Source organism: Oreochromis niloticus, linkage group LG14 (assembly GCF_001858045.2).
Source record: "Oreochromis niloticus isolate F11D_XX linkage group LG14, O_niloticus_UMD_NMBU, whole genome shotgun sequence".
NCBI lineage: Eukaryota > Metazoa > Chordata > Actinopteri > Cichliformes > Cichlidae > Oreochromis > Oreochromis niloticus.
The window spans coordinates 28342452-28367685 of record NC_031979.2 but is presented as its reverse complement, the minus strand read 5'-3'; the positions used below and the strand labels follow the sequence as shown (position 1 = coordinate 28367685).

Below are 25234 nucleotides of genomic sequence, written 5' to 3'. Positions count from 1 at the left end.
TACCAGATATACACCCAAGTGAACTCCTGTGAGTCGGTGGTCGCCATTGCCATCATCAAAACACCAAAAGCAGGATTATTTCCCATAAGAATGGGAGGACATTATCCGTACTAAGATACATAAAACTTTACTGATGACGCCTCAGCTCTTCTCCGCTGACATTGAAATAGTTTTTTATTTGAAAGCAGGTGGATCATGACAGAGAACACCGATAAAGAACAATCTGGGTTATTCCGCGCATGTGTGTGATGAGTATCTGGAGTTCAGGCAGGGCGGTGCAGCAGGTCCGTTTAAAGTCAGTAAATGTGGGCCTGGCTTCACTCACCAGCTGCGCAGTCAGGTGTTTGTTGACATGCGAAGATACCGGCTTTATTCAGTTTGCTTTCGACTTCTTGTCGTGAGCGTTTCTGTGTAATGGCACGACGACGCTGTTCCCTTCAAACTCCAAACTTTCTTTTGCATGGAGCTTGACCTACATCGCTTTTATTCGTTTCCGGACACGAAGGATGAAATGATGATTAGTCCAGCCAAACGGCGGTGTGGGTTATAATCCTTCAAAGCGCACTTTGTTATTTAAGTTGTTTAAGTTTAAGTTGTTGGTGAGGCTTGCTGTTGAGCTCAGGCACTGATCATGGTTGAAGGGAGAGCGGCTGATTTGGCGCCCACAGCTGCTGTTAAAATCTTCTCAGCTGGAACAGCAGGCTGCGTAGCGGACCTGGTCACCTTCCCACTGGACACCGCCAAAGTCCGGCTGCAGGTGAGGCATCAGGAAGCCCCACCCGCCTCATGCTATTTGCAACTATAGCCACCTCAAAATATTATCGATAATTAAGAGCTTTATATTTTATAACAAAAATTGTAACAAAATTCAGAATGTAAAAAAAAAAAAAGTGAAAAATTGGTGCACAGTGGGACACCCCCTCCTCCCAACCCGGCCCAACTTATCGTGTAAGTGTTGTTTCCTGATTTCTTTCTTTTTTCTTTTTAAACATATTTGTCACACTCAAATGTTTCAGATCACCAAATTACCGAAACCCCAAAGTCCGTTTTTAACTGATGATTTGAGTTATTAAAGAAACAAGTGTAACGTGATGGTTTGGCATCTCCCTGAATAATTAGGACCAGCACGATGGAAACAGATAACTGTCTTAGCAGCCTCTTTACTCTCAGCACACAGCAACAACAAAAACCAACACTTCCTGTGTGTCGCGGTCATGAATACTTCACTGGGCTCTCAGAAGCCAGGAAATCTTATACTCAGATCAATGCAGCGAAAAACAGCTAGGTAGATAACATATTGTAACGGACTGGGTTACAAGTTAGTTGACTTTTGTGTTATCAGTGTTTTGTGTTCAGAATTGCCAGTTACTTATGGCATAGTTGGACCACACCCACAGCATGGTGATTTACTGAGTGTCCTTGAATGTGCAGTAGTCTAGAGGCGGTTGGCCTGTCAATCAGATCAGCTACCAATGACAGAGAGTCTGGAGGAGAGCATGTGTGTGGTTGGCTGAGAGTGTTCGGGGGGCGGGGGTCAGAGAATGGGGGTGTGTGTGGCGGAAGAAAGGAGGAGAGAGCGGGATTGTTTTTGTTGTTGGAGAGCGCGCTTTTTCCCTGTTGTTTTGGCGTTGGCTACGGCCCACAGTAGCCCGTGTTACTATTCTGAATAAACACCAGTAACCGGAACGCCAATCGTCTGTGTCTTCTGTCGGAGGGACGCTACACTGGTGTCAGAAGTGAAAGTGAAGCTTCGCCTCCGGAGTTATCTGTGCTCGTGCCGCCCCGACTCACGGCATCGGCTGTGGACACTGGAGATTTTTGCGGGACTTTGCGGAATGCTTCCGATGGATTACTCCAAGATCAAGCGTGAACCTACAGCAGAAGCTCACGGACACGACTACTCCACCGGGGACCGGAGGTTCGCGGAACACAGAGAGCGGGTGAGACAAACGACCGCGGATATGGCGAGAGAAGCCGGCTTTGCATCCTCTCACCGTTCGGGTGGCCAACGGAGCTCTTTGGGGACTTCTGCAGCGGCTGAGAGTGTGGAGAGAGACACGCCGACGCATAGAGGCACTTTCCACGCTTCCATGAAGACCCCCATATGATGGCAAGGCTGACTGGGAAGCTTTTCATGCACAATTTGAACTGTTGGCCAGGGCTGGTGGGTGGTCTGCTGAAGAGAAATCCCTGCAGCTAGCTATGTGCCTTACTGGCGATGCCCTGTCTAGCTTGCTGCTTTTGAGCCCAGAGGGCAGGGGGGATTATGATGCTTTGGTCGGGGGTCTGAAGAGGCGGTTTGGCTCTTGCTCTGCTCCGAGCCTGCTGCGCTCCGAACTGTGCAGCCGCCGCCGCTGACCAGGAGAATCCATTAGGGACCTAGCTAATGACATTGAGGGGCTGGTCCACCGCATCTATGCCCACATGCCCCCCACCATCCAGGGCGAATTAGCTTGTGACCACTTCCTCCAGGCCCTGCTTCCTGATGAGCTGCGGATCCAGACACTGTTAGCTCACCCTAAATCCCTTCAGGAGGCCCTGGAGCTGGCTACAGAGAGAGAGTTACTGTGCGCTGGGGCTGCTAAACCCCTGACTGAGCTGACCAGGCCACCGCAGATGGGGGCTACAGGAGGGACTGCACCGGGTGCCGCAGAACCCGCATGGGCGGAGGGATTGACCCACTTGGTGAGAGCTGTCACGCTACGTGGGGAACAAAGGCCGAGAAGAGGGCCGAGGGTCTGCTGGGGATGTGGACGGCCGGGTCACCTAGCCCAAGACTGTCCCCACGCCACCCGGATCAGGGAAACGACATGGGGTCTGCATAACCGGGACGATGCAGGACCCTGGGGCTGTGTCCCGACCTCCTGTTCCGGGAGGAACAACCCAGCTCAGGGCCCACGGGGGTGCACAGCGCCCCTGCGGAGCTGTGGATGGACCGATGGAGCGGCTTGTTCTGTTGGGCAGGACTTGGGTTGGCAGCTGCTGGTATGCCCCATTAGTTGTGAATGGACTATGCTGCTCAGCCCTGGTGGATACCGGGTCTTCAGCGACAGTTTTAAGACCTGATGTGGTGGGAAGGGGGGATCGCATCCTCCCTACCATGGTGAAGCTGCAGACTGTGACGGGAGAGCGGGCCCCCATGCTAGGGGAAGCACTGCTCACCCTGAGTGTGGGGAGGAAGTCAGTCCGCTGCTCTGTATGGGTTGCAGACCTGGAAGACTGTATACTGGGGCTGGATGTACTCAGGGCACTGAACGGCGTTATTGACACGAGGGGGGGGGACGCTCTCGTTCCCTGACGGTGGTGTTGTTCGGATGTTGAGGCTGCCACCCCAACCTGATCACCCTGCAGCCCATGCCCTTTCTGAGCGGGCAGCCGACTCCTCCCCAGACCTGACTGGTGGTCCGGCCGCCCCCAAGGACCCACTTACACTGACCTCAACTGCACCCCATGCTGCTTCATGCCCTCCCCTTCTCCCTAAGGAACCGCCGGACAAGGATGGGAGAGTTTCAGCTGTGAGGAGGGTGTGGGAGGAGAACTGCGATGGACTGACTGCTAGCGAGCAGGGCCTGCTCTGGCAGCTGCTGCTGGACTTCAAGGACTGCTTCTCCTTCTCAGAGGATGATATGGGCCGCACTGACCTCATTCAACATGACATCGATACTGGAGATGCACAGCCCATTCGGATGAGGCCTAGACGCCTCCCCCTGGCCAGACAGGCTGCAGCGGAGAGGGCTCTGCGAGAGATGCACCGTGCTGGACTCATTGAACCATCCACCAGCCCCTGGGCCTCCCCGGTTGTTATGGTTCCAAAGAAGGTGAAGGATGAATGGCGGTTCTGCGTAGATTTCCGGCCTTTGAATAAGGTGACAAAGAAGGACCCATATCCTTTACCGCGTATAGATGAGACCCTTGACACTGTGGCGGGATCCTCATGGTTCTCCTCCCTAGACCTACGCAGCGGGTACTGGCAGGTACCCCTTGCACCAGATGCCAGACCAAAGACTGCATTTATTACCAGCGGAGGTTTATGGCAATTTAAAGTTCTTCCTTTCGGCCTCTGCAATGCCCCTGCCACATTTGAGAGACTCGTGGATAAGGTGCTCACTGGAATTCCCCACGGAGAATGCGTGGTGTACCTGGACGACATCTTGGTCCATGGTGCTTCTTTCCACGCTGCCCTTGGGGCCCTCAGACGGGTCCTGGAGAGGGTATTGGCAGCAGGGTTAAAACTCAACCCAAGGAAATGCTGCTTAATGCGATGTGAGGTTGCGTTCCTGGGCCACCGACTGGGGGCCAAGGGGGTCGGAACCATGGATGATAAGATCCAAGCTGTGAAGGACTGGCCCACCCCAAGATCTGTGCAGGAGTTAAAGAGCTTCCTGGGCTTGGCGTCGTACTACAGACGGTTTGTAAGGGGTTTCTCCTGAATAGCCGCGCCACTGTTCCACCTGCTCCAAAAGGGTGTGACCTTCCAGTGGACAGCAGGCTGCCAGGTAGCTTTCACCTCACTGCAGGAAGCCCTAGTTGGGGCCCCAGTGCTCTCTCCGCCTGACCCCACTCTGCCCTTTGTCCTTGACACAGATGCCAGCAGTGTCGGATCTGGTGCAGTGCTAGCCCAGGTGACACCCGGCGGGGAGAAAGTGGTGGCATACCATAGTCGGGCCTTCAACAAAGCTGAACCCCGCTATTGTGTCACAAGGCGGGAGCTGCTCGCAGTGGTATGTGCCATACGCCACTTTAAGTACTACCTCGGGGGCCTCCACTTTACTGTCAGAACGGACCATGCTGCCTTGCAATGGCACATGTCTTTTAAGGAGCCAGAGGGGCAGCTAGCACGCTGGATTGAGGAGCTGCAGGCTTATGATTTCGAGGTTGTGCACAGACCTGGGGCCCAGCACAGGAACGCAGATGCGCTTTCCCACAGACCCTGTGCCCAGGACGGATGCCACTACTGTGAGAGGAAGGAAGCTCAGGAGGAGGACCAATTGGTGCCCGATGTAAAGTGTGCTGTGACAGGGGTGGAGGAACGGCCATCCTGTCAGAGGCTGGTTTCTGTGGATGCAACGGAGTGGAGACATCAACAGGAGGAGGATGCTGACATCAAGCCAGTGCTTGGGTGGATTGAGGAACAGCAACAACCCCAATGGGAGGAAATCCCCATGTTGTCACGGGCCACAAAGGGACTCTGGTCCATGTTTAATGCCTTGCGGCGGCACGATGGAGTGCTGCAAAGGGGCTGGAAGGAACCGGCTACGGGCGAGATGAGGTGGCAGTTGGTTGTCCCGCGGGCCCTGCAGGAGATGGTGCTTCACGCAGTGCATGGGGCCCCAGGGTCTGGCCACTTTGGTGTCACCAAAACACTCCGCCGCCTCCGACAGGGGTTCTATTGGGCCCGACATAGACGGGACGTAGAGGACTTTTGCCGCCGCTGTGACAGCTGTAAAGCACGGAAGGGACCCACAGCCAAATCCCATGCCCAACTGCAACAGTTTCCGGCAGGGTACCCTATGGAGAGGGTGGGGATGGACATCCTGGGTCCTTTTCCCCGCACAGAAAGGGGAAACCGCTATATCCTCACAGCTATGGATTATTTCACAAAGTAGCCAGAGGCATACAGTTTACCTGACCAAGATGCTGAGACAATTGTGGATGCTCTGGTGGAGGGGATGCTCAGCAGATTTGGGGTGCCTGAAGTAATCCACACGGACCAGGGCAGGAACTTTGAGTCTCGTGTGTTCGCGGCCATGTGCGAGAAACTAGGCTCCCATAAGACCCGTACAACACCCCTCCACCCACAGAGTGATGGACTCGTTGAGAGATTTAACCGTACACTGGCAGAGCAACTGGCACTAGTGACGGCTAAACACCAATGTGACGGGGATAGTCATGTTCCCCTGGTCCTCATGGCATATCGTTCGGCGGTCCAAGACTCCACTTCGTGCTCCCCTGCCCTCTTGATGTTGGCCAGGGAGATCAGGACTCCAGCGGAGATGATGATGGGCCGACCCCCCGATGCTGATGGGGATCAACCAGGTCCGGACTATGCGAGGAAGCTCCAGGATCGCATGGAGTCTGCTCATGACTTTGCTAGGAGGAAACTGATAAGTGCGGGGGCGCGGCAGAAGAGGAACTACGACGTCCATTCCAGAGGCCGACATTTTAACGTGGGGGAAGGGTCTGGGTGTACAACCCCCAGAGGAAAAAGGGCAGATGCCCTAAGCTGAGCAGTGACTGGGTTGGACCCTGTAAGGTTCTGGAACGTCTGGGGGAAGTGGTGTATAGGGTACAACTGCCCCCAAGGGGACGGAGGGTCGCCCTGCACCGGGACAGACTGTCCCCCTATCGGGGTGCGGCCACTGCACTGACACAACAGGGTGGGCCGCAGACAGACCTGGACTCCACCCCTGCAGATGCTCCCACCACCATTGTGACAGCCCCTACTATGAGCCCTGTGAGCCCTGGGCCCACAGCCACTTCGGACGTGGCCCCTCCCCCACCTCCATCCGGGCGCCTTCGCCCAAGGAGGCACCATAGACCACCAGGCCATCTGAGAGACTTTATCCGCCCTCGTTGGCGAGGGACTTTGAGGGGTTGGGGTAGTGTAACGGACTGGGTTACAAGTTAGTTGACTTTTGTGTTATCAGTGTTTTGTGTTCAGAATTGCCAGTTACTTATGGCATAGTTGGACCACACCCGCAGCATGGTGATTTACTGAGTGTCCTTGAATGTGCAGTAGTCTAGAGGCCGGTTGGCCTGTCAATCAGATCAGCTACCAATGACAGAGAGTCTGGAGGAGGGCATGTGTGTGGTTGGCTGAGAGTGTTTGGGGTGCGGGGGTTAGAGAATGGGTGTGTGTGGCGGAAGAAAGGAGGAGAGAGGGGGATTGTTTTTGTTGCTGGAGAGCGCACTTTTTCCCTGTTGTTTTGGCGTTGGCTACGGCCCACAGTAGCCCGTGTTACTATTCTGAATAAACACCAGTAACCGGAACACCGATCGTCTGTGTCTTCTGTCGGAGGGACGCTACACTGGTGTCAGAAGTGAAAGTGAAGCTTCGCCTCCGGAGTTAACTGCGCTCGTGCCGCCCCGACTCACGGCATCGGCTGTGGACGCTGGAGATTTTTGCGGGACTTTGCGGAATGCTTCCGATGGATTACTCCAAGATCAAGCGTGAACCTACAGCAGAAGCTCACGGACACGACTACTCCCCCAGGGACCGGAGGTTCGCGGAACACAGAGAGCGGGTGAGACAAACGACCGCGGATATGGCAAGAGAAGCCGGCTTTGCATCCTCTCACCATTCGGGTGGCCGACAGAGGTCTTTGGGGACTTCTGCAGCGGCTGAGAGTGTGGAGAGAGACACTCCGACGCATAGAGGCACTTTCCACGAGGGGCTGGTCCACCGCACCTATGCCCACATGCCCCCCACCATCCAGGGCGAATTAGCTTGTGACCACTTCCTCCAGGCCCTGCTTCCTGATGAGCTGCGGATCCAGACACTGTTAGCTCACCCTAAATCCCTTCAGGAGGCCCTGGAGCTGGCTACAGAGAGAGGGAGTTACTGTGCGCTGGGGCTGCTAAACCCCTGACTGAGCTGACCAGGCCACTGCAGATGGGGGCTACAGGAGGGACTGCACCGGGCGCCGCAGAACCCGCATGGGCGGAGGGATTGACCCACTTGGTGAGAGCTGTCACGCTACGTGGGGAACAAAGGCCGAGAAGAGGGCCGAGGGTCTGCTGGGGATGTGGACGGCCGGGTCACCTAGCCCGAGACTGTCCCCACGCCCACCCGGATCAGGGAAACGACATGGGGTCTGCATAACCGGGACGATGCAGGACCCTGGGGCTGTGTCCCGACCTCCTGTTCCGGGAGGAACAACCCAGCTCAGGGCCCACGGGGGTGCACAGCGCCCCTGCGGAGCTGTGGATGGACCGATGGAGCGGCTTGTTCTGTTGGGCAGGACTTGGGTTGGCAGCTGCTGGTATGCCCCATTAGTTGTGAATGGACTATGCTGCTCAGCCCTGGTGGATACCGGGTCTTCAGCGACAGTTTTAAGACCTGATGTGGTGGGAAGGGGGGATCGCATCCTCCCTACCATGGTGAAGCTGCAGACTGTGACGGGAGAGCGGGCCCCCATGCTAGGGGAAGCACTGCTCACCCTGAGTGTGGGGAGGAAGTCAGTCCGCTGCTCTGTATGGGTTGCAGACCTGGAAGACTGTATACTGGGGCTGGATGTACTCAGGGCACTGGACTGCGTTATTGACACGAGTGTCCTTGAATGTGCAGTAGTCTAGAGGCCGGTTGGCCTGTCAATCAGATCAGCTACCAATGACAGAGAGTCTGGAGGAGAGCATGTGTGTGGTTGGCTGAGAGTGTTCGGGGGCGGGGTTAGAGAATGGGGGTGTGTGTGGCGGAAGAAAGGAGGAGAGAGCGGGATTGTTTTTGTTGTTGGAGAGCGCGCTTTTTCCCTGTTGTTTTGGCGTTGGCTACGGCCCACAGTAGCCCGTGTTACTATTCTGAATAAACACCAGTAACCGGAACGCCGATTGTCTGTGTCTTCTGTCGGAGGGACGCTACAATATACTTATTACTTATTATATACTTATTACTGCTTTGAACATGCATGTGTAAACATTCAAATGTGTAAACATGTAAATACCAAAACACGTAACCACCAAATAGCTACATAATTAGCTCTATAACCCTTGTAAACACCTCTTTGTATATCAAATTACCTTTAAATTTACTTCCACACTTTAGACACGATATCCAAACCTACCTTGCCTTATGTGAAAATGTAAAATTTACTGTGACCACTCACATTTTTAAGAAAGCAAAGTTCAATTTCACTAGCCACACCCAGGTGTGATTACTGCCAGTCTAAAAAGTGAAGTAGGCTAAAATATGACACAATTCAAAGAAACAACAAAACAAAACAAAACATGTAAAACAAAAAGTCACTGAAAGCTATCAGTCTGAAAAGGGTTACAAAGTCTTTGGGACTCCAGTGAACCACAGAAAAGAACCCAGAACAACATCTGAAGAACTGCAGGCCTCACTTCAGCTAAGGTCAGAGGTATAGAGGTGATGGGAATGTGATGGTCTCGAGCTGCTTTGATGCTTCTGAACGACTTGCTGTAGTTAATGGAACCATGAATTCTGCTCTCTACCAGAACATCCTGAAGGAGAATGTCACCCAGTATGCCACCCAAGAAAGGCCCAACACCAGAGGAGGTCGAGGACATAAAAACCTCCCTCGGAGCGCTGTGCGGAGATGTGGCCGCAGTCAGGGCGCAGCAGGAGCTGCTTCTGGGGCTTCTGAAGGAGGTAAAACAGCTACGCCTCCAAAATGCCCAGAAGGACAGACGAATCATGGATCTCGAGCGGCGGGTGGATGAGCTGGAGCAGTACACCCGTACGAACGACGTGGTCATCAGCGGTATTAAAATCAAGCCGCGCTCGTATGCGCGCGCAGTGGCCGGGAACGTCGGGGAGCCAAGCGATGAGGAGAACCGCTCGGTGGAGCAACAGGTGGCGTCCTTCCTCCAAAGCAAAGGGATAGAGATGGACTTGGAGCACGTAGAAGCATGTCACCCACTGCCCAGGAGGAGCGACAGACCGCCGGCCGTCATTATGAGATTCGTCAATCGGAAAAACAAGGTCGCACTGCTGAAACAAGGACGCAAACTGAAAGGCACGGACGTTTTCATTAATGAGCATCTGACACGAAAAAACGCAGACATCGCGAGGAAGGCAAGGCAACTGAAGAAGAACGGTAAAATACAACATACATGGGTAACAAACTGCAAGATTTTCATCAAGCTAAACGGGACACCAGAAGAGGCAAAAGTACTGATAGTGAGGAACATGGAGGATCTGGACAAGTACAACTGACACTAATGTATCGAGGTAATATATAACTCTAATGACAATCAAAAATGATAAATACACCAACATCTCTAATTACACCAGGAAATGACATGGACACGTTGAAATCAATTCTCCAACAGAAAGTAATTGATCTAGATTGTGAATATAAGGAGCATAATATAATAGACCCAGAAATAGATTCTGAAAGTAATTTTCTCTCTTCTTTTGTTAAAAATTGTAATTATTTCACACAGGAACAATATGAAAAAAAAATCAACCTAGACGGGAAGCTCTCATTAATTCACTTTAACAGTAGAAGTATGTACTCTAATTTTGATTTCATTAAGGATTACTTGCAACAATTTTCTCGCCCCTTTAGTGTTATAGCCATGGTTCAATGTTGATAAAGGAATAGATTTTTGTTTGAATGGATATGATTTAAAATACATGAATAGATTAAATAAGGCGGGCGGTGGGGTTGCTATATATGTTCATAACTCTATAAAATATAATGTTGTAACAACTATGTCTATGGCTATTGATGGAATTTTGGAATGTTTGACTATTGAGATCATGAATGAAAAAAAGAGAAATGTTATAATAAGTTGTATATATCGGACACCCAGTTCAAGTATTGACATTTTTAATGAATGGATAGAAAAAGTGTTTTCTTCGGTGTACCAAAAATTACTATTCATCTGTGGTGATTTTAATATTGACTTGCTGAACCCAACAAGGTTAAAAGCCATTGATGACTTTTCTGACACGATGTACAGCTTATCACTATATCCAACAATAACAAAGCCAAGCAGAATAACATCACATAGCGCCACTATTATTGACAACATTTTTACTAATGTCATGGATTTCCAAATTAATAGTGGTCTGCTTGTCTGTGACATAACTGACCACTTACCAGTTTTTACTTTGTATGACTGTGATTTAAAAAAAATAATAGATACCAAGATTACGATAGCAAAGCGAACAATAAATGAAGAAGCAATTCATGCCTTCAATTTCGATTTAGCGCAACAAGATTGGAGTTCGGTGTATGAAGAGTCAGAGGTGGACAAGGCTTATGAAAATTTCCTAGATATTTACACTATGTTGTACAATAAACATTGTCCTGTAAAAGAATACAGGACAAAGAAAAAAAAGATAAAAAGTCCTTGGCTCACAAAAGGAATTATCAATGCATGCAAAAAGAAAAACAATCTGTATAAACGGTTCATCAAAGTAAAAACAAAAGAAGTGGAACAAAGATATAAAGCATATAGAAATAAATTGACTGATATTATAAGAACGAGTAAACAACTTTATTATAGAAGAAGATTATATGAAAATAAAAACAATATAAAAGGAACTTGGGATGTGTTAAATAACTTAATTAAACAAGGATCTTCTGGAACATCATATCCTGAATATTTCATTGATGCAAATGGTGTAAATTACAACATGAGTAACATTGTTGATGGGTTCAATAAATTTTTTATAAATGTTGGCCCTGAACTAGCAGCGGACATCCCATGTCAAAAAAATGAAAACATCAGTAATATAAAATCAAATCCCTTTTCACTGTTCCTTTCAGCTACAAATGAGCAAGAAGTAATAAATATCACATTAAAATGTAAAAGTAAGTCTTCAATGGATTATCATGACATAAATATGTCTGTAGTTAAACAGGTTATTCTGAACATTGCTAGTCCCTTAACATATATCTGTAATTTATCATTTCAGTCCGGTTGTTTTCCGAAAAAAATGAAAATTGCAAAAGTAATACCACTATACAAAAGTAATGACAAACACAGTTTTACCAATTATAGGCCTATTTCTCTACTGCCTCAATTCTCAAAAATTTTAGAAAAACTTTTTAATTCAAGATTAGAAAAATTCCTTGAAAAACATAAAATAATAAATGTTGGTCAGTATGGTTTCAGAACGCAAAGAACCACTTCTATGGCGATAATTGAGGCAGTAGAAGAAATTACCAATGCACTGGATAAAAATAAATATGCAGTTGGTATTTTTGTTGATCTCAAAAAGGCCTTCGACACAATCAATCACTCAATTTTATTGGACAAATTGGAAAGATATGGTGTTCGAGGGAAAGCTGGAAACTGGTTAAAAAGTTACCTAACGGGTCGGGAACAATATGTTAGCATAGGGCATTACCACTCAGAGAAACTTGGTATTACATGTGGTGTTCCCCAAGGGTCAGTGTTGGGACCAAAACTTTTCAATGTTTACATAAATGATATTTTTGATGTTTCTCAAGTACTTAAACTCATACTGTTCGCAGATGATACTAACATATTTTTCAGTAGCGATGATTATACTGATCTTGTAATGACCGTAAACAGGGAGTTAAAATTAATAAAAAAATGGATGGATATAAATAAATTATCATTAAATATAAATAAAACTAAAGCAATGTTTTTTGGTAATTTAAAATATAATATAGAATTACCAATTACTATAGAAGGTGTACCCATTGATAATGTGAGTGAAAACAAATTTTTGGGAGTCATAATTGATAACAAAATTTCATGGAAACCCCACGTCAGACACATAAAAACCAAAATTTCCAGAAGCCTCGCAGTTTTGAACAAAGTGAAACCATACCTTGATAAAGATGCACTTCGTACTCTGTACTGTACTCTGGTTCTTCCATATTTTACATATTGTGTGGAAGTGTGGGGAAACACATATAAAAACACAACTAATCCATTAGTCACAGTACAGAAACGAGCACTGCGTATTATTCACAAGGCTGGTTATCTAGATCATACTCACAAACTCTTTCTTCAGGCAAAGTTACTTAAATTCCAGGATCTGGTTAATTACAATACATCCATAATCTTATACAAAGCCTTTAATAAACTTCTACCTGCAAATTTACAATCTATATTTGAAATTCGAGAAAGGGCTTATAATGTGAGAGGCTTTGGACAATTCAAATTACCCAGAACTCGAACAACCCGTAAAGGTTTTTGTGTGTCTGTATGTGGTGTGAAAATCTGGAACAGTCTGAGTTTACAACTGAAACAATGCAAAAATATTCATAGATTTAAATTTCTCTACAAACAGTTGGTCTGGTCACAGTATAATCAATGATGGTTTTAGTGTGCTCTGAAATGTCTGTTCTCTTACCATTGCTGGTATGGATTCAAAAAAAAAAAAAAAAAAAAAAAAAAAAAAAAAAAGTTTGTGTATATGTATGTATATATATGTACATGTGTGTGTAGATATATAGGTATGTATGTATATGTATGTGTGTTTGTTACTTGTAATTATTATTGCCTGTTACCTGTGGTAACGCAATTTATAATTAATATATTCTGTATTCAGTTATGAAGGTTCTATTTGTTTTGCTTGGGCGTAGCTGCGGGAAGTTTATTGTTTTTGTTGATAAGTGAATATAGGGGTGGGATTTAATAAGTTTTCTTCATCCCACTCCTTTTCAGGTACATTTTGTTGTTTGTTTTTGTTTTTGTGCACTTTATGTTCAACTTTATTGTTGTGCCTGAAATGAACAAATTAAAAAAAAAAAAAAAAAAAAATGTCCAGCAATAGGTTTGTCCCTTCAAACCCAAAAACACTTGAGTTATGCAACAAACACACTAGTGTTTTGGATCCTTGTCCTGCTCCTAAATGGTAAACTGACTGGTTCTTATATAGTGCTTTTTTACTCTGAGCACTCAAAATGCTTTACACAACCTCATTCACCCATTCAAGCAAGCAATTTTTGCTATGCTTTTTCTATCTACAATTCACACACATTCATACTCCGATGGATGCATCGGAGAGCAACTTGGGGTTAGTATCTTGCTCAAGGATATTTGGCATGCAGACTAAAGCAGCGAGGGATAGAACCACCAATCTTCTGATTAGCAGATGACCTGCTCTAGCACCTGAGCTATAGCCACACCAAATGGCCTTGTCAAAGTAGGAACTGGCCTTATCAAACTCCAGGCTGAAACTCTATTGAGATGCTTGGGAGTTATTTGAAACGGGCTGTTAACGCCTGTTAAAAATAATGTGGGTTTTGTTTTTTTTTGTTTTTTTTACAGGCATAGCTAACAAAATTGCCAGTGAGTGTCAGTTTTCCCAAAATCATTGAAGTTGCCATATCCGTCTAAGAGCATAAAAAAATAACATTTATTCATAATGTTACCACATGAGCATTTTTAGGATACTGTAGATATAGATTGTTGTCAGCCAATACAAAGTTACCTGTGTTTTGGCTGACTAGAAGATAAACTGCTTTTCATGTTGTCTAAGCATATGTTCAAGCATATGCTCAGAAATATCTCAACACTGGTGCATGTTACACAAATGTAACCTAACAATTAAGAAAGCAGCCTGATCACAGACATATGTGCACATTTTCCCTCTAAGTGAGGCAGTGAGGCTGATGGCACATCTTGAACCTGTTATTATGTTTCTTCAGGTGCAAGGTGAATCCAAACCCTTACTGAAAGGCCAGAGGGCGGAATACCGAGGTGTGTTTGGCACCATCTTCACCATGGTGAAGACAGAGGGGCCGAGGAGTCTGTACAGCGGGCTGGTGGCAGGACTGCACAGACAGATGAGCTTCGCCTCGGTCCGCATCGGCATGTATGACACCATGAAGGAGCTCTACACCCAAGGCTCAGAAAGTACGTCTGCATCAAAACAGCCAGTGTACTCCACCTCAGGAGTTTCACAACCACCAAACAAATTTAGCCTGTTAAACCTATTGCTGTTCTTGAGCTGGACTTTGTATTATTGCCTTGTTTGGATGGATTTATTGTTTCTGTCCGATGTCTCTTTATGTTATAATTTAGTTTTTTTTTAATAAAAAAAAACCTTATAATGGTGAACTTTTAAAGCCAGGTTTCCATTGGTAAAAGAGATCTTAATTTACGGGACTTCCTGGTTAAAGTAAAAATAAACATAAAACCCCCCCAAAATGAGCTTCAAATACAATTATTTTATGAAGGACTCACTGTCTCATTGTTTTGATTAATAAAATTCTAGTTTAGACGGAGTCCATGTTTACATTTTAATATTAATACACAGTTTTCTCTTTGTTTATGTTTCTGCCTGGTGAGTCAACTGCACAAGTTTTCAGTCTTATCACAGCTAAAGATGGTGCAGATGGAAAACAGAAAAAATCCTTGCAGGTGATCCAGATGTGCAAAAATTCCTTTACTGTGAGTTTGATGTCAGTGTTTCACAGCTTTTAGGAAATACATGCCAGTCGACAGGTATAAACATGTAAGAAGTTATGTTCAAAAAGAGACGTTTAACTGATGTTTAGAGCAACTGGTTAGTTTAGATTTTTTTAAGATTTCTTAAGGGGCTAATGAGCTCATACACCCCCTTCCTAATATCTGAAAATAAACTTCAGAAATTGATAAGTCCTGATCATCTAACCGGAAATCAGACTCAGACTAAAATGAGTATAAGTCTAAACCTTAATCGCCTGAACTTGTTTTGCAGAAAACGCCTCCATGATGTAAGCCGTGGAGAAAAAATTTCCTCTTTCAAGGAATGTGTTTATGCTGGAGGCCTCACCTATTCTCACTATGTCGCTGTGGCATTATTAAGCAATCCAGATTTCCTCCCAGATCAACAAAACTTCAGAAGTTAGAGATACAACAACACACCCGCTTGTTCTCATTTCCATGTCCCACCCTCTCTTTCACTTTTTCTCTGGTTTTTAAACTCTCCCAAAGGCATAAGGACATGTGCCTGACCTTGATGAGGACATCTCCAAACTATAATTTCTGGCCTAGCTTGTTGCTTTATTTAGTGAAATTATCAATTAAACCAGTTTGAATGAATAATGTTCTACCAAAGAAAACAGTGTACGTCTACCCCAGTAGGAAATGATGCTTGAAACCTGAGAGAAGAGGATCTACCAAATAGAAAGTAAAATATTAACTCGCTTTATATTAAAAGCATAACTGAAAAATTTTGTGCATCCAGGTTTCACTATGATTATCCAAACTGCACCAAGTTTGATCTCTAATTGCTGTGTGTGTCTTTGTTTGAGGCACCAACATGTCATAAATCAATTGCTTGCATAACAGATGCTGGACTCGGGACTCGACTGCTGGCAGGTTCCACCACAGGAGCGATGGCCGTGGCTTTTGCTCAGCCCACTGACGTGGTGAAAGTCAGGTTCCAGGCTCAGGCCCAGCGGCCTGAGAGCGGCTCTGTCAAGAGATACAGCAGCACGATTGATGCCTACAGGACCATTGCCAGGGACGAAGGTTTTAAAGGCCTCTGGAAAGGTATATTGAAATACGTCTGTGAAGGTTCTCAGTCATCCAGGTCATCGTAGTCTAAGGAGCTTGGAAAGAAAAGCGTCTGGACTTCTTTAAGTTGCTTGAAGACGTTTCACCTCTCATCCGAGAAGCTTTTGACCCACCATTTGACCCTTGGGTTCCAGATTTAAACCCAGTGGGAGTTTCCCCCCAAAGAGGGACAAAGGACCCCCTGATGATCCTCTACCTAATCACATGAGCCAAGGTGTGAAAACGGATGTGGGTCACAATCAGCCAGGGTTTCGGGTGTGCTCATTGTGAAACCTGGCCCCACCCTATCATGTGATTTCCTGAGGTCAGATGGCCCAGGGTGTGAGTGGGCGTTAAGGCATCTGGGAAGGGTTCTCAAAACTAGATTATAGATGGCAGACAGTTGGTGTCGTAAACCACCACCTCTGTTCAAAGATGGTCGCTCACAGTGGACATAAATGGCTTCTTTCACTCCTCTTTCAAACCATCTGTCCTCTCTGTCCAAAATGTGAACACTGGCAGGTCAGTCTTTCGAGGATGCCAATGTTCACACATGTTCACACGTCTTCAAGCAACTTAAAGAAGTCCAGACGCTTTTCTTTGCAAGCTCCTTAGACTATATTAAAATACATTCCACAGGGTTTAGGTGTTATTATTGCACAACATGACATCCCTAACACCACTGAGCAGCGGTCATCTTGTAGCAGTTATGACTTATACCATTATATTTGTTATAGATTGCCACAGGGATGATTCATGTCAGCGTCTGAGCTGTAACATCATGGTCAACAAAAAGGAAAAAGCAAAGGTTTAGGGTCATGTTAAAAATATAAGCTCTGAGGGAAACAAAAGTAAAAATCATACTGACACATGTTAGTGGAGCTTTTATGGTTTCTGCAGCCTAACACTTATGTTAGGTCACAAATTAAACCACAGTTGACTGACTTCAACTGACTTGTCCCCAGAATTTTACGGAGTCTTCTGTTGGCCGAGCACCTTCTCAGAGAAACCTGCTGCCTTATGTGCAGATTTTATGTTGCAAAACAAAGATGTGAAGCTTGCGTTACTTCAGGCATTTGACAGAGAGCCCACAATGACCTCGGGATAAACCAGCACATTTTCAGATTAGTCTTCCTAAAGGGGAACTGCAGTGATTTTACATGTCAGTCTTTTTCAGGTGTTCATGAAACTACTGTATGTTTGGAAAAAATACTGTGTGGCTCCAGAAAAAAAGTGCTTCCTCTATTGACTGACAAAACCACAACAAGTGATTTGAATTTGTTTTGGTAAAGAAAATTAAGAATAAAAAAAAAATGGGCTTAAAACTACGTTAGCTGCTTGCAACACAACAGAACTGAACAAACTCCCTGGAATTGTTGGTAATCAAAGCACAAGGTTTTTCCCAAGGAAGACAAATCTGTAAAATTCCACAAATGACAATTATTTTTCCCATTTCTATTAGTGAATAAGACATACAGTAGAGTCTAGAAATCTTTGGACAGTGACGCATTTTTCATAACTCTGCATGCTTGAGTGCAGACTCTCAGCCTTAACTTTTAACCCTAAACCTTATTTGGTGGTGAAGTCATTGCATTTCTATGTGCTTTTTTTAATCAGTGTGGATTAATAGTTCATTATATGCATTTTTGTGTCCTTTAACCATTAAAACTAGAATTAATTTAGACAATGCTTCAAAACAACTGTCCAAATACAGCAAGTACCCAGAGATGTTACTACGATGGCTGTTGAATGGCAAGACTTGCTTCTAGAGGGACTTGTGGATATTTTTTTAAGTTAGCAGCCAGTGAGACTTCTGCATGATCATTGTTTTCTCCCCCTGAAAGCCATAAATAAATTCCACAATACATTTTTAAGGAATAAGCAAATATGCCACAAATTTAAACTTATATATCCAAAGTATTTCCTTTTATTTTTTATCTTCTCACTCCATTTTTCCAAATTTTTTTTTGCAAATTTCTGCTGATAATGACACGAGTGTGCTGCTGAAACTGATACAGGATTTAAAATGAGATGCTGTTAACTGTTGATATCTGAGGCCGGTATAAGAATTTCTTCTTTATAGCAAAGTGAAAATCATGACTGATTTTCATGACTGTTTGATGACAGCGCAGGATGTTTTTTAAGACTGAATTCACCAGAGAAAGAAAGGTGTTCCTATATTTTTGCTGTTCTTACAGGTTGTCTTCCAAATATAGCTCGTAACGCCATCGTAAACTGCTCTGAGCTTGTGACCTATGACATAATGAAAGAGCGCATCTTGAAGTATAACCTGATGACAGGTACAAATCTTTCTAACTCTCTCTCCAGCGTCATGTTTGTTTATTAGTTTAAATAACAAATCAGTTTTTCCTGCAGACAACATGCCGTGCCACTTCACCGCAGCATTTGCAGCCGGTTTCTGCACCACGATTGTAGCATCCCCTGTGGATGTGATAAAGACACGCTTCATGAACTCAGTGCCTGGGCAGTACAGCGGTGCTGTTAACTGTGCTATAACCATGCTGATTAAAGAAGGACCAACAGCTTTCTACAAGGGGTAAGGAATGCATTTTTGAAAATCAAGCATGACAGAGTGACTCCTACATGCATTCTTGTCTCATCTGATTTCTTTCACAGCTTTGTGCCCTCATTCCTTCGCTTGGGTTCCTGGAACATTGTGATGTTTGTGAGCTACGAGCAGATAAAGAGAGCCGTGATGAGGTTTCAGCAGTCCTGAAAGTCTTTGCTCAGACCTGTTTGCCTGTTGGTTTGATACTGAAGCTATGCAGCCATTGTAGCACAGTTATTGTTGTTGGTTTAGACCTTTTCATCCTCAGGAATAAAAGTGCACATCTAACAAGGTCAAACCCCCAAAAGAACCTGCAGTGATGATTGATTTTAAAAAACAAACAAACATTTATTTAAATATTTAATAATTCTTTTCTTATATCTCCACAAGCCCTCTTTTCACACGAGGCATGTTAATGTTTACTGGCACACTTGAACAGACGCACAAGACAAAATGCCCACAGTATATTCTTTAAGTTGTATCTTTCTTAGGCAAGTTTATGCATTCAGTGCATTTGCTTCCAAGTGTAGTAATACACACATGAATGGAGAAGCACAAAACTGAATTTAGATGTGTAAAGTAACAAATGACTGTTGGATATATACTGACAGAACAGGTCGAACATGTTTCTGAGGCTGTAAAAAAGAATACAGGAAGTGCAAATGTATGTAAATATGTAGCCCAGAGTAATTATCCCATTTCATACTGAATTTTTCCAAAACATACAAATAACCAGGTCATATGTCACCTTTTGGAATGAGCAGCTCCTATTTTTTATTTTATTTCATGGATAAAGTAGAAATGTTTGTTTTATGTTAGGCCATGATTGAAACTACTGAGATAACATGTATACTCTACTCACACTCTTCAGAAAGGCCTGTTCCTGGATACTAGAGAAAAGGGCAAATTGTTTATTATAACCGCAGATTCAGGAGGAACAACAGCTTTTATTCTGGTTGTGTAATGGTGGGCCAGCTCTTTATCATCCTGAGGTGCATGGACATTTGCCCAACCAGTCTACCTGTGTTTTGTAGGAGGTAAATCAGGAGTAAGGGTGTTGAGGAAACTGTTGTGGTTTGCTGCTTCACAATTCTAGCAATAAGTCGCTCATTCTCAGTGGGTGCTGGATAATGATGACCAAAACAAATAGGCCTCTTTTTAGTTACCATGTTCAATAACGTTTTGCTTGGTGGCTTTGAACCCACCATCTTCTCTGGTCATATGACAAGTTATGCTAAAGTGTTATTATTTCAATATCTGCTCAAAATGCATAGATATATAATTCTGACACATTTTTAGACCTTTATATAACTCAGATCAGTATTGTGACAGATGAGATTAAATGGGTTACATTAAATCCGGCATAATATTTGTTTTCTAACATTTCTCAGTCTTCATTGAAAACTTGAACACAGCACTCATAGCATATGTTTGCTCACTGGGTTTAAGCTACTGTGGGAAAACTCCCTGTAAGCCTCATATATTTTCTGTATTTTGGGTAAAATTATTGTTTTGTGACTTTTGTTGTTGTTGTTTTTTTTTAAGTGAATGTATTTCTGGGTCAGGGCATTTTTATCTCTTAACCTCTCTAACCTCATATACGAGGTTGACTGTGTGTGAGTTAGACTTTATGTATAAGTATACTGGTTCACTTGGTCTGTTGCACTTGTATGCCTTTCAGTTATGTCTAATGTATGGCTTATGCTTTGACCAACTGGACTGTCCTGTTTAAAGTTTTAAAAATATGCATAAAATGTAGATGAAATAAGAAGGCAGTAAAAAAAGGACAACATTTTCTATAGGGGGCCAAATGTTGACCCACACACATACACAGTGAACCTCATCATGTGTTACTATATACCTGCTGTACTACTGGATGCTGTTACAGATACTCTTCTGTATAATCCCCCATGAGACCTTTCAGGGAAACAATACAGAGATAAAACACCACCTAAGTGTGTGATTCAAGCCAGTAAAAGACTTTTGAAGCTAGAGGATGCAAGCTCCAACAAATATTTTATGATAGTTCATCTTTCTTATGCCATTTGTATCATTCTTGGTGTGTATACAAGCTTATTAACAAAAGTATCCACATATTCAAACATAATCGAGTTTCCTGCCAAACAATGCAGAGACACGCAGGTGAACAGCACAAAACAACCAGCTGACAGACAAGAAAATTGCCCAGTTTGAGTCTTGCAGGACAAAAGACGCTGCTGACAAAGATGAAACTGAAGTCTGTGCTGGAACAAAAGCCCGTATACATGGTCCACCTTGCTAATCATCTCCATGGCTGAACTGGTATGGCAAAGTGTGGTGGACCACATGGCACCCTGGCTAACCCTAATGTGTGTTCAGGCGAGTCCATGTTGAGCCAAAGCAGGACATGGACTCATTGGACTTTTATCAAAAGACTTTGAGCGTGGACATCATCATGAAGGAAGCGTTGCTTGTGCTCCTTCTCTGACCTTGGCAGGAGTCTCTGGGCATAAATGGCTGCAGGTATCGAGTGTCAGTGAGCAGTTCAAGTTCACCGCAGAGAAAACATTACTGTGTTCTAACCAGCTTATAATTACTGACGGCATTTACAGTAAAATCACCTTAAGTTAAAAATCCAAATGATCAAAGTTTGTTACCTGGAAACAAAAAAACAAACTTGCTGATGTGCTTTGCATTGATTTGGTTACATGCCGACATCCACCGCCTTCTTACTGAAACAGGCTAAAAGCTCAGAAGCATTTAGTTAAGGTATTTGCTCCTAGAGAGAAAATGAAACTGTGTTTGTGTATTATCTGCTATTGTAAATTACCATTTTTCCTCCTGTCATTGTTGGTGTGGTTTACTATGTTAAAATAGTATATCTGCAGTGTATGGCTCTATGGAAACTTGTTTCCAGCACTGAATGAATAAAACTTGAAATTTTTAATTATGAATGGCATTTTTTTTCAGCTGTGGAAACAACCTCCATATCGATCACCTGAAATCATGTATCATGTGCAAGAAAAGCAAAACTTTAGAAAAAAGTAAACGGGGCATGGTTCATATGCCTTTCTAATGACTTCAGATGCACACAGCCCCCTTTAAATGAGGAGAAAAGAAGTCAGCTAGATGAGTTGAATTTTGCCCACCAGACTTAGTCCTATACATCAATAACGACCTCAGGTGTATTTAGAAAACTAGGGAAATCAAGTTAGTTTCACCTTGTAATTTCATGCAGTGAAACTCCTGCAGCTACTATACTCAAGACACAGAACTGTCATCAACATCAGTTAAAAAGTGCTTCAATAGATACCTTTGCGTAAGGTCAGCAAGAGTGTTATCTCATAATATTCCACTAATGGCACTAGCATTGAAAGCTGAGAGGTATCCATTATATGCTGGCTGTGAGTTAAAGACACACAGATCTGGTGTGCAAAAGATTTTTTTTAAAAAAAGAAACACTACCTTTCGGGATTTCAAGGTCTCCATAGAGTTGTGAGGCTTCAAAAAATGTGTAACTCAGAGTACAGCAGCAGATTAAATACATTAGGAACTGTTTCTGTGGGGAGTTGGATGATCTAACATGGCTTCTTTAAAATGTCCATGTTAAGTTTGTTGAGGGTGATTTAAGTGGCTGGTCAGTCATCAGTCCAAACAAACTGAAAATTAACTAACTCTGGTTTATTGTTTATTCTGGAGAATAAACAATAAACCTGCTGAGTTTTTTCTGATATAACTGAATATATTCTTCTACCCATGCTTTACTGCTTTTCAATATTTATTTTATTTATTTATTACAACAAACACATTAATCCAGACTAAATTTGATTAAAAATCCATGACTTCAATGTGGTGCTTGTTGGTGCCTCCTCGGCTGCATGCTTAGTGGCTGAAGACGGGTGGGTTTGCGGCCTCGGCGGTGCATTTCCATTTGAAGGAGCTCATCCTCATCAGAGCAAAACACCGAAGGCTGGATACAGGGGACAGTGTTTATGTGGGCGCCAAGTGCCAGTAGGAACGGAGGTAAGACAACAGCTGTGGTCAAACTGACCTGCTCAGGAAGGCCCAGAGACAAATAGTGAGCCTCACTGAGCCTTTGTGCTGTTGTTGTTTCATTTCTGATTATCTCCTGCAGTTTCCTCACCAGGACCAACCTGATGTGGTGCAGTTTCTGGGAGCTGACAAAAAGCTCCAAAAAATCTTGTATTGCTGTCTTTCCATCTGTAAACCTCTGAAACAGTAGCTGTCAGACAGAAACACACACAGAAGGCGTTTTGCAGCACATTAGAGCATAACTTGGCTCCAGCATCATTCTGAAATGTTTGTGGGTATTAAAGTGGGAAAAATTTAGCTTGCTGTTCATATATATTTGGAAACTGACACAAGTTTTTTTTTTTTTTTTACCTGTTTAATGAAACATATTCCAATGGCAGTTATATAATGGACATGGGCATACTGTGTAGACTCTTAGGTTTCATTTGAGGGTATAGACATTCAAATTGGATGAAGGGTTTAGGAGTTTCAGCTCCTTAACATGTGCCACCCTCTTTTTAAAAGAACCAAAAGTAATTGGACAATTGACTCAAAGTCTATTTCAAGGGCAGGTGTGGGCAATTCCTTCATTATGTCATTATCAGTTAAGCAGATAAAAGGCCTGAAGTTGATTTGAGGTGTGGTGCTTGCATTTGGAAGATTTAGCTGTGGACAGACAAAATGGGTCAATGCAGCTCTCCATGCAGGTGAAACAAGCCATCCTTAAGTTGCAAAAATAGAAAAATTGTGGTATTGTACAAAACTTAAATTAGAAAAACATTGTCTCTGTCCAAATACTTTTGGACCTAACTCTATATATTTATTGTGTTTTTGGGATTGTTTTTATAACGGGATAATAGTTTGCCACAGCTTTGCCAGACAGAGTGAACATATTGAGCCAATGCAGGGATATTACTCCTGATTTAATATAAATGTGAAAAAAACAAAAGAATCCTAGGTTTTGTTCATTTTTTTTATTTACTTGGCAAACCTTTTATTCCTACAGATCTTGATCCTGCAGATCTTTCTGATGTAATCCAGTGAGATTTATTTACTATCGTCTTATTATCAACAAGGTATTTGAGTGTGTGACATACTGTGACAGAGTTGATTAAAGAAAATACTTCATTGATCACAGATCAACACAGTGGCTCTGCAAATTATAAAAAAAAACATTGTTTCCTCACCTCAGACTCCTCCTCTGCATGTCTGATCTTGTTCAGGAGACACCAGTGAGCATAATGAACACTGTATTTTTCTGCTATAGTGAGAAATGAAAGTGTTTCAGCATGTTGTCTAAATAGTTTTTGGACAGGCAAAAAAAATCAGACCAGAAGGGATTTCACTTACCGAGTTGATCTTGTTTGGCCTGAATGATGCTTCTGAGTTTCTTCAGCTCCTTGTACTTCACTGCAAGCAGCAGCTTTGCATCTCTAAATTTGGGTTTCTGGGTAAGATTGACTTTGGCCAGCTTTTGATTTGAAATCCGTATCTTTTGTGCAGCCTGCTGGAGCCTCTGAAACTAAAAAAGCACCACAACTTGTTTTAGAAACAAGAAATGAATTAGTGCTGTGCTTTTCCCCTATATGTGCAAAAGTAAACAACAGCAGACCCGAGATGTTTAATTGATTAATCAACTGGGAGGAATGTATTAGTCGCTATTATAATGTTTGTTTAAATCTTTCTTTGAACCAATAAATATTAAATACTTGATGGTCAGAGATTTTAAAATGGAAGAGGTTTTGCTGTGAATTTATAATGAAAACTATCATTAGTTCCAGCCCTGCATTAATGATTTTATAACACTGAGGAATAGCAGGACATTGACAGGGAACATTTTTATGTAACAAATATGAACACTTTTAATATTTCTTAGATTACTGTGTGTCATTAGTACTTCACAGAAGCAGAGTAACCCACTTAACACATTTACCACCCAATGCCCTCAATTAACGGTGTTGGTAATTACGAGAATAATTTTCTGTTTCTTTAATGGTTTAATCACATGTGTGCACATTATATTTGTAATGTTAACATATAATTATTTTTGCTATCCATTAAGTTTGGAATAAATTTGGAGTAACAAATTATAAAGCATATTAAAAAATTTAATTAAGATGCCAAATTACAGTTATTTACTTATTTACTTCTCAGAGAAATCCAGGGTGCAGGCTCAAATTTGGGAAACGTGAATGTAGTTCAGTGAATTCTATAATTCTTTTTAGTTTTAAAGATGATTTGACAGATTTATAAAATCTTTGTGTTTTCCTGTTTTTATGACAGGTGGTCTAATGAATTTGTTAAGCACTGCACTTTTAAAAGAATCCGAATATTTCTTATTTGTATTAGTTTAAACATCTTTTTCACTCACCTTTTCACTGCTCCTGGCCATGTGAGTTATTTTGTCCTCGTCTTCCAGCAGCTCTCGCAGCTCTCTGGTTCTTCGGACCCCGAAGTGAAACTGGACCGGCAGAGACATGCTGACCGTCCGTGCTCTGG

At 43.6% G+C, this 25234-nt stretch overlaps 3 protein-coding genes across 4 annotated transcripts; 2 read left to right on the top strand and 1 right to left on the bottom strand.

The window, feature by feature from the left end:
* Positions 1 to 100: 100 nt before the first annotated feature.
* On the top strand, positions 101 to 21650 carry LOC100701072 (mitochondrial uncoupling protein 2). Its single transcript, XM_003440144.4, has 6 exons — positions 101 to 757; positions 14322 to 14529; positions 15949 to 16152; positions 18354 to 18455; positions 18532 to 18712; positions 18793 to 21650. Exons 1-6 carry the CDS (start codon positions 632 to 634, stop codon positions 18890 to 18892), a joined length of 921 nt encoding a protein of 306 aa, XP_003440192.1. The 5' UTR covers positions 101 to 631; the 3' UTR covers positions 18893 to 21650.
* On the top strand, positions 1815 to 3089 carry LOC112842116 (uncharacterized). The gene is made up of 2 exons (XM_025898065.1): positions 1815 to 2090; positions 2425 to 3089. Exons 1-2 carry the CDS (start codon positions 1836 to 1838, stop codon positions 3064 to 3066), a joined length of 897 nt encoding a protein of 298 aa, XP_025753850.1. The 5' UTR covers positions 1815 to 1835; the 3' UTR covers positions 3067 to 3089.
* Positions 21651 to 22357: 707 nt separating the features above from the next.
* LOC102080564 (vacuolar protein sorting-associated protein 37B) lies at positions 22358 to 25226 on the bottom strand. Of its 2 annotated transcripts, none has more exons than XM_005474788.4 (4): positions 25107 to 25226; positions 24086 to 24257; positions 23923 to 23996; positions 22358 to 22946 (listed from the first exon to the last, which is right to left on the bottom strand). In XM_005474788.4, the coding sequence occupies exons 1-4, from the start codon at positions 25212 to 25214 to the stop codon at positions 22548 to 22550; spliced, it is 753 nt and encodes a 250-aa protein (XP_005474845.1). In that variant the 5' UTR covers positions 25215 to 25226; the 3' UTR covers positions 22358 to 22547. The 2 variants fall into 2 exon arrangements, with proteins under 2 accessions (XP_005474845.1, XP_025753641.1); XM_025897856.1 differs by having other exon boundaries at positions 23923 to 23993.
* Between the last annotated feature and the right edge of the window lie 8 nt (positions 25227 to 25234).